This window comes from Sparus aurata, chromosome 3, assembly GCF_900880675.1.
Source record: "Sparus aurata chromosome 3, fSpaAur1.1, whole genome shotgun sequence".
Lineage (NCBI taxonomy): Eukaryota > Metazoa > Chordata > Actinopteri > Spariformes > Sparidae > Sparus > Sparus aurata.
The window spans coordinates 8,661,640-8,676,933 of NC_044189.1; the positions used below are offsets into that span (position 1 = coordinate 8,661,640).

General features: G+C 41.4%; 1 protein-coding gene across 1 annotated transcript; it reads right to left on the bottom strand.

The window, feature by feature from the left end:
- Position 1: 1 nt before the first annotated feature.
- cap1 (CAP, adenylate cyclase-associated protein 1 (yeast)) lies at positions 2 to 14,008 on the bottom strand. Its single transcript, XM_030412784.1, has 13 exons — positions 13,855 to 14,008; positions 8,310 to 8,414; positions 7,571 to 7,671; positions 7,175 to 7,252; positions 6,330 to 6,473; positions 5,679 to 5,764; positions 4,831 to 4,936; positions 3,572 to 3,758; positions 3,265 to 3,446; positions 2,908 to 3,031; positions 2,469 to 2,551; positions 1,481 to 1,624; positions 2 to 1,210 (listed from the first exon to the last, which is right to left on the bottom strand). Exons 2-13 carry the CDS (start codon positions 8,410 to 8,412, stop codon positions 1,127 to 1,129), a joined length of 1,422 nt encoding a protein of 473 aa, XP_030268644.1. The 5' UTR covers positions 8,413 to 8,414; positions 13,855 to 14,008; the 3' UTR covers positions 2 to 1,126.
- Between the last annotated feature and the right edge of the window lie 1,286 nt (positions 14,009 to 15,294).

Genomic DNA, 15,294 nt, shown 5'->3' on the forward strand with positions numbered 1-15,294 from the left:
GTTTTATTGCAACATTTTTTTAATGATATCTCCAGTACTAATGAGCAGAATTCTGATTTTTGGACCCAAAAAAAAACAACAAAGTGAAAGAGGTAAAAGAAAGAGACGATGAAAAAGAGAAATTCAGCAAAGAGCTTCATCGTGAAGATGTGGAGAGACGATGATGGTCAGGCTAATGTTTTTAATTATCCGTATCTATACAGATGATTACAGCAGATGTTTCCGATCTAGAGGTGGAGGTGAAGCATCTAACAACAATTCTGTCTTTCAATCTGTACAAACATCTCTCGGCTCTTAAATCGCCAACTTTTCCTTACATGCCTCCTTACATGGAATGTTTTAATACTTGGGAATGTCCTATGTGTAGAATTAATGGAAAGCACATGGAATGATCATTTCAATTGTTCCAACATCACCTAAATGGAGTTTCATGATGTGACACAACTTGTTTTTTTTACTCTTATGTGCTCTGAGTGCTTTTCATATTATTATTATTATCATCCACAATGAATATTAATATTATTATGGTCAACATCAGCAGAGATGATATGGATGATTTTATCCTCTTAAAAACGGGCTGTTTGACAAGAAACCTCTCAGGAATCACACCAGCCCCTCCTGACCAGGAAGAGGAGAAAGAAAAGAAGAGCAGCCTGAAGCGTCCTGATTGGCTGCTGCGCTTTTTGTTGCAGAGGAATCAATATCCCTGTTCCCGTGTTGGCTATTCTACGTAATAAATTTAGCTTAGCATTATCCAGATAGATTTAAAAAATATATAGAGCATCCCAGCTATTGGCAAAACTCCTGAATGTTTTTGAAAAGTGCTCACAGGCTCAGAGGGAAAACCAATTTGAATGACAAGCTGCTCCCTGCTGATTGGCTGGAGGATTTGCTCCAGATAAAAGCGAACAGTCCTCTCATTGGCTTATTGAAGGGACAGCTTAAGCTGTGATTGGCTGATACGGAAGGAGGAAGGGAGGGGGAGATAAAACGCATGAGGTCCAAATCTCAGTCTACAGTGTGAGAGTTAGCTGGTGGGGTTGGTGGATCAGTCAGGAAGGCATTTGCAAAAAAAGGGTGGGGATGGTGTCGAGGAGGGGTGGCCATTTTTTCACACTGCTCAGGTCTACCCGGCGATCTCTGTTGCTGTGGTGACGAGCTTCTTGCCGTCCCAGACGGTCTTGAACTGCTCGGGAACGGGGCACTCCGTCTGAGAGAGGGAGTAAGAGAGAGAAGTCCAGTTGAAATTCATATTTGACATGCAGGATGAATCTGGAATATTCTTTATTTTATTTCTATCAACAAAACTCACGAAAAAGGACCAAAAACCAACACAACAGCCTGTTAATCTGTCTTTTAAATATTGGTGAACTTCAAACAGACAATTGTTTTTGTTGACAATAAGACAAATATAAAATATCACCAGACTTATCCTCTAACACTTTTTTTTTTAAAAATGTCCCTGTGAAAGAATACTCACGAAGTCTCCGTCATTGCCGGGTACCAGGATGTTCATCTCTGAGCTCTTGGCGCTGACGATCTCACAGCTCAGAGAGTCTTTGCTCAGGTAGACATGGCAACCGTCCGTCTTGTTGATGGAGATAGTGGGCACCTTACCCATGACCTGCACACAAAAAAGGCAACTAAATGAACCATGAAGACCACGGTGGCTGTTGGATTTATTTCTGATGTATCTGAGACACGTTTCTGCACTCAGCCCAAGATTTCTTTGTGTGGGGACTTAATTTAATGCATCAGTGGAGCTGCTCTGTAGCCACAAACTGAGCAGCTTTTATTGTGTAACTACATGAATATAAATCAGGGTGTTCATGAAAAATGCATTGATATTCAGCCAAGAACAGCTGAAGAGTGACGGGACGGCAGAAACCACTGGGTGAGATCATGAAATTCAACAAAGCCAGTGGGTGAGCTCCAAATATCAGCAGCTCACTGCAGCCTGCTGATTCACAGGGAGTTCCTTGTGTCGGTCACGTTGGACTTTTCATCGCGCTGATTTGCTTTTCCATTACCAATTTTTCTACAGAGTTAAGCCGAGCCACACCTCCAAGCATTTGTAGGACAACCCCACTTCTCCCCTAAAAACAAGTCTGTGTTGCGAGGCCAGAGATGTGTCTGGTGTGTCTGGTGTTCAACTTGAGATACTTTTGTACTTTAGCGACTGAATCTCTGAGGCCTGAAGTTTAGCTCCTCTCATCTCCTGTCTGTATTCTCAGACATCTGCTGTCTTTTTACCATTTCATCCTGTTCACTTCCAGCTGTTACAGATGTTATGTTATGAGGAACAACGTCAGGAGAAATAGACAATATTTACATGCCAACAAGAGTGAATTGGATTGATTGGTTTTGAGGCGACAGGACAATCCAGACCTTTCCATGTGTGTTTTTTAATTTTGTATACATGTTTACTTTATGGTTGCATTAATAAAAACACTGCATGATGTACACACCTGGATCTTGACATCCTTGCAGTTGATGATCTCTACGATGCCGACGACATCGTCAAACACCAGGCCCATTTTCTTACAGTTGTCTGATGGAGAGAAACAAAACACACATATTTAGACGACATATGCAAGTCATGCAACTGAGGAGAGTCGATCTCTGGAAAACAAACATGAACTGTCCCACCGCCGTCACACTTTTTGGGTATTTTATTGGTACTTTCAAACTGAATGGTTAACATAGGCAACACTGTACAAGGACAACGGAATTCAAATACATGTGTAACTGCGAGCCAAAACACAACTAACTTCCTGTTTTCAGAGCACAGACAAACACCCGTCCCTCTCGCCTTACATCTCGTCCTAGTGCCTCCCCTCTTTAACCATCTGGCTGACAAGTGACTTTTCCTTCCTCTAAATATCTGACACACAGTTTTGTTCTTACCTATAGTGATGGAGTTGATTTTGCCCTTGACCTGCAGGGTGCTCTTGTTACACTTGTACGCATAGACCACTTGTTTCAGCTCAGTGTCATTGATCACCAGGCCCTGCGCTCCCTCTTGGTTCTCCTGCAGAAGGCAAGAAGAAGAAAAAAATGTTAAGAAAATAGAGCCAAAGAGTTCATTAGATAATCAGGATGGAACAATGGAGCCAGTGCAACAGGTTGTTTTTCTGGTTCAGTGACTTGTGGTGGTCTTACAGCTAAAAGCCTAGTTAATCTGAATCCTTATCTTTTACAATGCTTGTTTTCTCATGGAAACTACTTACAAGTAACTTTTAAATGAATGAACCAACAACTCACCACTTTCCACTTCTTCCCATCCAGCTCCAACACGGGGGGCAGCGTGCGAGTCGGGGTGGCAGCGGCGGCGGGTCGGGCAGCAGAGGAAGCAAAAGGCTTTGGTCCGGCACGTACTGCAGGACTTTGACTCCTCAGAGTAGGATTCTTGTGAGTCTTCTCGTTGTCGCTCACGTGCTTCAGGCCTGGAGAGGGCAAGGAAGCCAGGAAGAGAGACAATGGGATCATTTTTCTGCACAGAGTACTTTTAATTTTGGCATTAAATTTTGTGACTAATGCTTTCAAGACCGAGTTCATTCAGACTACCCACCCTTGGTGATGTTGGACCCCTGGTTGATAGCGGCGAACAAAGCGTTACGAGTGTCGGGACCAGAATCGCCGCCGCCAGAGGATCCACCGAGGTCCATGGGGGGAGGAGGAGGTCCGGGGGGAGGTGGGGGAGGCGCTCCACCGGCAGGAGCCCTAGTAGGAGCGGCGGAGCCTGAAGCTACAGGACCCTGAGGTGGACAGAAAATTAGAAATGCTGTATTTGAATGTCACAACAGAAGTCAGCTGATATGCTTCGACATTTGTGCTTAGAAGACGTTAACAGGTAACAGCGATCGTTTTATTGAACTGCTGGAAATTATTGGCATTTGTGAGAGATTGACTTGGTATTCTGGATGCCTGCAGTACAGAGACGGAGGTCAGGACACCTTCTGACACAAGTTTTTAGTATGATCATTAAAATATTTGTCAATGAATAAGATATTAGCTGGAGCAATATGTATGATTCAGGATATATTTGTATTTAAATAAATACTTTTGATAGGATGTTGCACCGCTTTCACTTTTCTTTTACATTCGTCAGGAGTGTGAAACAACCAACAAGAATAAAGACGGCTTTGATTTTGCTTCCAATCACTTCCCATGAATCTTCAAAAGCCGTGTTTTTCATCCCAACTGTGGAGCAAATTTGACGCAATCTTTTAAAATATCAGAAAAATTAAATTTGATCATTTTGTGCATTTCTTTTAGCCAGTTTGAAGCTAATATGCTAGGCTATGCAAAGTGTAGTTTCATCAGAAGATGGCAGTATAGGCTACATTATGCACAGCCGTGATGAACGGTACCATCCATGGGGAGTGTGGCAAATAATCTGGGAATGCTTCTTCTTCTCTTGGAGTGTGAACAGCTGATCAGTCATGGGAGTTAAATGTTTGCCAAGTCAGATTATATGATAAAGGTGTTTCCATCTCTGTTGAAGTGCTTCAACTCTTTTTCAAAACATGAAAAACTCAAGTGAGTATAAATACCTCTTTTTCATGGGACCTTCCAAATTCTGCATATTTGTCAACATAGTAATAAATTCCTCTCTTTGGAGGAAATCACTGATGCCGCTTGTCTGCTAGCTTCAGTTTGGTTTTCTTAACGGTTCCATTTCTGTCAATTTTGTATAATTTCCTCCCTATTTAGGAACTTGAGTAGGTTAAACCCTCGTCTTTGACTGGCTCTTCCTGCCCAGAACATTCCATGAAGTACATTTTTACTCGCAACTAAGCTATTTTAGGTGATTTTTAGAGGACTCACAGTCTTGCTCCAGGCCAGTCCAGTGGTGTGGTGATCTTTGATGTATTTCTGCAGATCAGTCCAGATGGAGGTGTATGCCTTCACCCAGTCCACGTGTGTCTTGTCCCTGTGAGGAAGAGATAACAGGATTGTCTGTTGATCATCTTTTCACATGCAAACCTTGACATTTTATGTTTCATTTCCCTCCTCGAGCAGTTTATTGTTCCTTTTCACTGCCCCCTACATCCCACAGGAAAACACAATGCACGAGACAGTCCACACACAAACAGAACCAGACACTTACTACTTAAAATAGAGCGTATAACATTCTCTAACCCACGTTAACCACTGAGCCCAGATCTCATACACCATGAATGTTTTGATCCTTGTGTTTGTACACAGCATTACTGTTTTGCATACACGTCTGCACAGAGTTTACTAACAAAATGAGCAAAGGCTTGTTCATTGTTCTCGTTGCAGCTGATCAGCATAAACAGGCTGATTCTAGTCTAAATAACTTCTACCTTCTAAATTGACAGCAAAACACAAAAGAGCTTTGGGTAAAGGTTTAAATACAGGAAGTCCCAGCATGCGTCTACGTGTCATGTGGCAGTGCTGACTCGGTAAAACTGAACTCAAAAAATGAGCCTAGAGGAAGGAAAGATGGAAGACAGATGGTTTGGCTGCATATGAAAGTTTATCTCGACTCTTTAAGTCATCCAACGTTACAACATTTAAGAAACAACTGATGCAGTTAAAAAAGAACACATTGCAAAAAAGGATGTCCACTACATTGTTGTGTAACGTCTAAAATTAACTTCCCTGCTGCAGACAACAGAGGAAACACAATATAATGAAGCTTAACTTACTTTTCCTTGTAATCCTTGAGCACACGGTTGCTGTAGAACATGCCGGCGTCCTGCATCTCTTTAACGAAGGGGCCGGGCTTTGGAGTCTGGGACACAAAGACAAAAAAACACCAATCAATAAATGTCTAAACTGAGATTACAGTCAGCAGTTTCACATTTTGGGGATTCACAACATATCTGCTGTATTGCAGAGGGTTAGATGAGTGTGGCGCTGTGTTCTCTAGCCTCATGTTTAGCCTACAATCATGACTGGTGTCGACCTTCTCATCAAACTCTCAGCAACAAGGTGATTATATGTATTTTTTACACCAGCAAATGAATGCTTAATGTGATAAATTCAGATCACAGGTTTATAATGAGATCTCCAAGATATTAGAGTAGGCGTATAACGAATGAATGTGTCTATTATGGGTGTTTGAAAAGCCGATGAATTATTCATGAAGATCAAAAACAACATCAAACAAAGAGTTAATCATCCAAACTAACAGTGGAGCTCTGTTGCCGGTGCCAGCCAAGAAACTGTTGTTCACCAGACAGCGATGACAGATTTCAAAGAGAGGCTTGTGTCCGGCTTTTATAAAACTCATTTGTCTGCCCACACACTCAAAGCACACACACAAACACACACACACAAAATTCTTCCCAACTTACAATGGCAACCCATCCGAGGGCCGGCACGCTCTCGCTCACAGTGGAGAGGTGGTTGAAGAGCTGCGAGCTGCGGTTCTTCTCGCGGAACTGCTGCACTTCAGCGATCACTTCGCTGATCGGCTGCAGGAGCCTGGTCAGCACATCCTGTCGAGGAAAGAGGCGACAAAGTTTCACTCAGATGGTGGATTTTAGCAACTTTAGTTTTTTTGGTTTTTTTATATATTGAGGACTTTTTGCAAACCAACAAGAACATTTTACATGTTCCAAAAAGATATTTGTAGAGGTTTTTTTTCCCTTTTTTATTCTCCTCACATTACTGTGGAGATTATAATTAGAGATGCACCGATCAACTGGCCAGGTACCAGAATCGGCTGATTTAAAGCATGACCGGCGACCAGCCAGCCAGATATATCAGATTCTGTGCCGGATGGATTTATACACATCTCACCCACCTGCCAGTCGACAGACATGGACAGAGAGATACAAATCTGGAGAAAGATACTCCAGATGCCCCTTTTTATGAACATGAAGAGAGCCTGAAGAAGAAAGCCTGGCTGTGTTGAACTTGTGTCATATTACACCCCTCTGATTACGTACAATAAATATATCTAGTGTTGCTGTTTAAGGAGGAAGTCTTCTTATGTCTGTAAACTGATTAACAAAGTCGGTCTTTTTCTTCTTAAAAATTGGGCTCTTTAGCATCAAGTATAAAACAAGCTAGAATATTTAGCAGTCAAGAGAAAGCGAAGGGGCTGTAAGCAAAATGAATTATGCAAATATATTGATCAGTGCTGTTCAGTTAATGAGTCGTTAACTGACTGAGCATTAACGAGCTGTGAACTTACATCGCTGGGCTTCTGGCTGGTGGAGGCCACTGCAAGGAATTGTCTCTGAGCTTTGAACGCCCGCTCCATCATACCAGCCTGGAAGTGAAACAGAAATATGTGAAGAACGAACGATCAGTACATGCTTTTTCTTCCTTCTCCTAACAATTACAGTACTCACACGACAAACATAAGTACGACACTTGTCACTTATGGATGCATTAATATGCCTTCAGAGATAACCACAAGAAAAGATAAAACAATATAAAGAGATAGAACATTTCCAATAAATGGTACTTCTTCAAAATCAAAAGCAGATTTATGTTCTATATTTTAGCATTTATACATGTGAAACGCAGAGACTGACGCCAAATTGCATAAAAATGACAATTAAATACAATCAAAGCTGTAACTTACATGTTTCTGGACATCACCCCCGATCTTCTTGCTGAGGGAAAGGTACTCGGCCATGGCACTGTTGAGGATCGCGTCATAGGCCTCGACGTATGCCGATACAGCTACAGAGAAGGAAAACAAGGCATTTAAAGCAATCGTACAACTTCTTTACCTTAAAATAACAGCTTCAAGTCATGTTGAGGGTACTCGTCTTGTAACAGGGTGAATGGTGTGACTCAGCCACTCCACCCACCATCACTTGTTACTGCACTGTGTTACCTCAGTGAGAGGGTAGGATCACAGCGTTACATGTTTACTTCAACATACAAGTTTAACACATAATATTGTTATGATGTAGTGAGTTCGGTTGTTTATAGTTCGCCCCTACATTACATTCATTTTCAGACCCTGACACGCATCCACAGGAAAAGACATAGCCTATATTACAATATAAAATCTCTGGAATTTACAAATTGAGATTATTCAAATGAAGATCGATTTGAATTGGGAATTTTTTTTTTCAAACCCAGCCCTACATCTGAACAGAATTATTTCTCTTTAACAGTTGTATGTAAACTCATTCACTTTAACAGGGGCTGAGGGATTTGTTGTCTTTTTTTGATTATATGTCTCAGCAAAGCCTCAAATCTCCCTTTCGGCACAGCTTTTGCATTGACATGCAAATGCATTAAATGATTTATCTGCCTAAAAGTAAGAGACACGCTCACAAGACATCTCTTTCCATAACAGTGATCTTTACCTCCACCAGATGAGCCTCCAGCACCGCCTCCCTGGCCTGACACTGACTCCAGACGACTCACTGCCACCTCAAGCCGCTGCACCAAACTCGCCAACTCAGCCATACCTGTGAAAGGTGCAAACAATGGAGAAGTTAAGTACGAGCGCAAAGGAGCCAGTGACAACATGTTAGCATCTCTGGAGTACTTGTGTTAACATGAATGAAGATTCGATAAAAATGATTAAAACAATACAGACATAACAATACATTTAATGATAAAATATGCTATAATAATATTTGGCTGCGCAACACAAGTTTGTGCCTATTGATGGTCATTAAGGGGTTAAGGCAACTATAGTTCAGTTTGTACTTCCTGTTCTAGTAGTCTTCTAATTGGGGACTAAATTTCTCCTGAGACCCGAGGTGAAGGCAATTACTGCAATTAAAAAGTAGCTTCTTTGGCAGGATAACGAACAGCAGTGCTCTGGATCCTGGGCATGTTTTTCCTTAGTTGATTTAATCCTATGAGGTTTGATAGAAAAAGTGTGTGACTGCCTGCAATCAGATGTCAATTCAGATGATTTTCTCACCTGCGAATGTGCAATTACACTGTGAGACATCCACCGACTGGTGTTATGAAATGAAGCTCTAAATCGTCAAAGGTACGGTCCACGAGATATTCACTGCTCCCTCTAACAGGACTGGCATCTTATAAGTAACGGCTGCAGCAAACCATTTCAGTATTGATTAATCCTCTCCTGTAATTTCAGACCTTTGTTAAAAGTTGTTCCTGTTAAGTCATGTTTTATGTTTACTGCTGCACTTACAGTATATGGTTCACTTTACAAATCATTTGTGTGTCGTTTCTTTGTGGCCAAAAGAAAAGGAGTGAAAGGTAAAATATTGTGTTAAATGTGGTCCTGAACTGAACCAAAAATCATACTATGGCAGGATTTGTGATATCTGCAAATGCTGTATCGTCGACTTAAGAATCGATATAATAAAAGTATCTTGATTAAACCAAAGAGTTCAGTCCCTTGTGTTTATCATTTTTGATTTTAATAAAAGGTCTTAAATGTCTTTTTGTTTTTGGCTTACAAATCATCGAAAATGTATTTCTTCTGACTTCTCGCCAGTACTTTCATCCGTCAGTCAGTTCTGATCCGGTTATTAATTCCTTTTCTTTTTAAACATCAACATAGGTACAATTATCAGGTAAACAAAAAGGGTTAGATACGACATTTTCTCTCTTCTCTTTTAGCTTGTTATTCATCTTGTGACCCACCAGATCTATCTTGCAACACCCACTATGCAAAAGGGGCTAATACATCAGCAGTCCACAGAGTGTGACAAGAGAATTCACTTGCAAATTCACTGCAGTCATTATCCTACAAAGCCTGCACAGACCATGGCCTCCAGAATTTGTATATATAACCCCAGAAATTTACATTTTCACTGTTTGAAGATGGAATGCACATAAAGGGCTCTCTTAGAGTAATTGAGTAAGCAAAAAAAAGGAGGAAAGACTCAAAGCAGGTCAGAACTTGCTGAGTAAAGGTATGCGGATCATTATGTTGCTGCAGACTGTGCAGACCTGCCCTGTTATCCCAACTATGTTGTTTGCAGATTCTTTGACGTTTCACAACAAAAATGGCGCAGCTATAGTCCAAATATAGTCTGTATGGTCTGTGTGCCAACATGCAAACTGATTCTCCTACTTTACCCCCTTAAGTACAAGATTAACTAACTTCTATCCAAGTCTAGCATAGGCTTACAAACACACCTTATGAGAGGCTAACATTACATAAGACGGAGGTAACCTGATGCTACCTTCACCGGCCGGACTGAGAGTGTTTCCACTCAGGTACTTACACCTGGCTGACGGTGAATGGCAGCACACTGGCCACTCTCTCTAATGAGTCGACGCAAGGTAAAGCTCATGTCTCACTTTCACTACACAGGGACTGAACTAAATCTGTAGATATCTAATGACTTGGAGGGCAATTAACTTTTTTGGCTGTGACAGACAAAAGGCAGAGAAACGTTTGCCTGCACTTTCCCAGTTACAATAAGGGAGGTGACAGACTTTCAGTAGTGTAAATGGGTTGTGATCCAATTAGCAAACATAAGAGGAGGGTTGGGTATCAAACAACACCAAAATGACAAGTCAAACTCATAATCTTGTTTTCCTGCTCTTTGATCAGAGCTAATCAAATAAACTGCCAATTTTAGACGGTCCAATTCAGGCTAACTTCCTACCTTATCTTATTCATTAGGGCTGGCTATCAAACTAAATACTTCTTTGTTCAGAAGTGTTGCATGGCTGTTAAATGAAGTCATACTGATAGGGCGGTGTACCAGCAGCATTGTATTACTCCCGATTCAGCAAGAGAGGTGGTGACAGCTTGTCACATTTAAAAACAAAGAGACAAAAACATTTTGGAAGACTCATGATGGCCAAAAAAGCATTTTTTTTTTGAGCTGGCCTAATAAAGTCAATGAAATTAAGACTAATTGCCCACTTATTATCTAAATGTGAAGATTGCTGCTTTTCTTTTTTACTATCATAGATCAGAGTCTTTGTGTTTTGGACTGCTGGATGGACAAAAGAAACTTAAAATCTTCTGATGTCAGTTTTGGACTCTGGCAGATTGATATTTCACCTTTATTTTGTGACACATTATAGCTTAAAGGATTACTCAGGAAAGTAATGAAAAGATTATTTGAAAGTGACATGACTTGTTAGTTGCAACTCCATTTCGTAATGCCCCAACTTCCCTTTTTCTGCCTCACTCACACAGAAAGAGTTGTAAACTCATTGCTGCAGAGCGTGTGGAGAGAAAATGAGCTCATAGCAGGACGCATGACTCTACTATCCCTCACCTAAATGCTTCGGACATGTTGAGAGGCATTTATGGTTTACCTGCAGAAACCAGAGTTCAACTGCACTTCCTGGTTTCAACTACAAGTGACTCAACAGCAATACAGGAAGGGAGTGGCCCCTGAAGGTGTATGTGAGGAATAGGAGACACTAAAAAAACAAGCAACTAAATGTGTGAGTTGCTTTTAAAAAAAAAAAAAGAACGCACTGCAGATGATAAACTGTGTATAAAACAACACTAACAAACTTCTTCCAATTCCTATACAAATTGTAAATTCTTCAGTGGAACACATTTGAACTTATTGGATTTCCTGCCACATCATTTTATTTCCTAAAGTGCACTACAGTAAAGTGACCACAAACTGTATGTTCAAGCAAAGTGCTGACCCTAAAGGAAACACCGCTGTCAAGAAAGTAGAAACAACTTTCCAGAGACAGGCGGGCAGATATAGCACTGACTGAAGCCAGGGAGTCGAGCCTTTCATAACATTTTCCTTAGATTCAAGCACTATAAAAGGCAAGACGTGCAAAACTGGGGCTGAACCACAGCTTCAGGAGTGGAGGAAGCTCTCCACGGTACATTTTCCCTTCTTGTCAACAACATCCCTAAAATGACCAACCCCAACACAGAATTGATCCTACTATATTGTGTAAGTATACAGATCCACAGCTGACAATAGGTTGCAAGAAAGTACAAAGTTAAAATCAAACTAGTATGTTTGTTTGTATATAGTTTCTTTGGCCACAGTTGGGGTAGGGCAGTCGGAACTTACTGAGAAACAGACAGAGCATTGTTTTGTTTGTGTATTTGATAGGGTTTGTTTTCCATAACAAAAGCTGGAGAACTTATTCTTTAAACTAGATGTCAGACCAAGAACTGGAGCCGGACTGATACTCAATTTGTTTTAGGCAAATAACTATGTTTGAGTGAATAATTTCAATATTGATTTCCGCCAATTAAACACAATTCCTTGGGTGTTCCCTCAAATGGGATTACCAAAACTATGAGACTGAGGCAGATTATTTTACAGTTCAAGTATACATTTTATTATCCAAAATGAAATCAGTGCAGTTTGATCATTACAAATTACCTCAGGCATGTTTTCCTGCATTATTATCTCACAAAAAGGTAAGGTTTTAATGTTGATACATGTTGGTTTTAGTATACTGCTATTACAATTATCATGTGCAATTGTCCTTGCTGCTCATATCTGTGCGTGAAAGAAAACATGTTTGATGTTTCATTTTTACCTTTCACTGAATCACTGTTTTTGCCTCTCTTGAGCTGCAGTAACAAGTGAATTTCCCTGGTGATGGATCAATGACGTCTCATCTTATTACTATGAAATAAAGTCAAGTATACTTTGTTCTGCAGAATTGCCTGTGCTACTTTATGCCTTTTGAAAACGTACCAAAAGGAGTTACACCAAAGCTATGATCCTTTTTGATATAAAGATCTATAGAAGGACGCCTCGTCTATATCAAAGCTCTTGCTGGTCTTCCTCCAATATGTACAACCCTGCATACAGTATTCATAGACCTACTTTTGTGGACATGAGGTGGAAATGTTCTGCATAGAGCACCATCAGCATGCAGGGGCAGTGAAGTAGGTTAGGCCTGTGTGAGGGTCTGACTCTGCCTGAGAGGCCAGACATTCAGACATAAAGAAAGGAGCTCCTCTATGTATTTGCATAGGATAAAACAAAAACATCAGCTGCTCTTTGTCGCAGAGGCACAAGTAGGCCAACGCACTGACGGTGAGCTCTAACCTTTCCCAGCAGTCCTACTTTGGTGGGCTCAAGGCTCGGACGAATCAAGTTCAAGCCGCTGATGTTAATGCGATCACCGGGGTTTCAATCAAGACGGACAGGGATGCTAGCGAGGCTAAAGCTAGCCAGTAAAGAGGAGAGCCGGTGGGTGTTGTGTGGAAATCTGTGCCCCCGGTATGTTTGGTCACCCGCAGCCTCACATACATTTACACAAAAGACAATCTTTCACGAAATATTAAAGACAGTTGATGCATTTGGACAGCTTTAACACAAGCTGTTCTTCAATTAACTTGTTCGAGACGGTTGCTTCATCGATGAGGGAACAGTTATGCACGGTATACAAAATGTGTCAAAACACCATCGGCGACAATGCGAGCTAGCTCAATCACGTCCACCCCTGACAAAATGTTCGTTTGACAAATCAGCAAAGAAAAAGATAAGTAAGAGTTAAAAGCGAGTTAGCTAGGTGATCAGATTGAGCCTGTCACATCCCCTCCCTGCTGTTTAAGTGTGTGCTGTCTGTTTCGGCATTTCCTGGATTTTCTGTCTCTCGCTCTCTCTTACACACACACCCCTCCCTCTGTTAGCTAATGTTTCTCTAGTCTGCAGGGTGGAAAAAAAAGGACATTTCAGTGACCTCATGCTAGAAAGAAGAAGTGCGAAATGAACAGGAGGTTGGAAACATTTAAAGATACCGGCGAATCAGCGGTTAGGCGTCAGATTGTGTGGCTAACGGTGCAGCAGCCTCGGCTAGCCGGGTGTGTGTGTGTTAGCATCACACCGAGTTCCATTAAATCATTTCTTGAATGATTCGCGCGACAGACCGTTGCTTCGCTCGCGTGCGCCACCGTCCCGCTTCAGCTCAACCGTTGACTGCGCTACAAACCGTTACACCTGACAACAACACGAAGCTTACCTGCTAAACTGGTCAAGCAGTGATTTGGTGTTTTATATCGCCGTCAAATCCGCCGTGGGGCTGTGTAGTGAGCAGACTCTCCGGGCAGACTGAGCTTCGCCTTTTTCTTCCTGTATGTCGGCGAAATTACCCAGCAGCCACCGCGCCGCGTTTCCGCCCTTGTTCGCGCAACTAATTCCTTTCCCATATAAGGAGCGTGAGAGGCAGAGGGCAGCATTATGAGGAAAAACAGATGAAAACAGCTGCTTTCCTTCCTTTTGTGATATGCGTGAGGGACGCGCAGTGGAGATATGTCAGCGTGGCAATAATATCCCGTTATAGAATACTCATTACTGCTGTGTGTGATCCAGCTGCAGGCATGGTGCGGATTGCAGAAGGTGCATCTCAGTGCTGCATGTTTCTACACGCACGCTGGGCTGTGAGGATGCACTCAGTAGACTAGAGCTTCACTCACTGCATCTCTTTTTCATGAAATATACATAATACTGTAAATCTGCAAACAAGCATAAGTGATGGCACTGTGCATGCTCAAAATTAGCCTAGTCGAAGTCCCAAGTTCATTTTTTTTTCTTGGGCATGACAAGTCAGTATTTCCCCACCTCAAGTATTGCAGTCTTGCATGCAGTGTGTAGTCCTTATGAATTTAAAAATGGTATAATTCACAAGTGTAGTCAACCCGTACACAAAGGCATGACAGTGAGGTTTAAAGATCATTGATATTTAGTGAAATAAATGCAATAAATAACAAGCTAGGGTGGAAGTAACAACTGTAATTAAGCCATTTTTGGGGGGTACCTGTACTTTAATGAGTATTTTTTCCAAGTCTAATTTTACTAATTTAAAGGGGCACTATGTAGTTTTGGAAAGGAAATTCAAACGTTTAATATTGGCAATGTGAATGAGGTAATAATACAAACTCTGAAATATTTACTTTTTCCACATCTGAATAAACAAGCTGTTCTCATAGGAAAATAATGTCTCTGATGTGTTCACTGACCTCTGCCTCCATCATGAGGCGACATTACATAACTAAAGCAGCATGCTTCCATCATTATTTTTTTGGACGCCATCATCTCACAGCTTAATGGGCTTTTAAAAGTCGATGAGAGAACAGACTCTGAGATGGATGTCTGAATGCAATGACTGCTTAAATCAGGGTCAGCGCAGCAATGCTGAGCTAAGTGGGTTAATGGTCAGTGTCTCATATGCATCAAACATGAAAGAGGGAGTATAGTAGACTACCTGCAAACATGACGCACATAGATTATTAGTCAAGCCTGGTGAGAAGTCTTAAGTTTCCTCAACGGAAACAGACAAGGAGAATAAGGACACACTGAAAACAGAAACAAATGAAGACAGAAAGTCCAGTTTTGCCACAATCTTTCGTCAGAGTCAAAGCTTTTACTCAGCGCAAAATAGCGAGAAACAAGCACACATCTC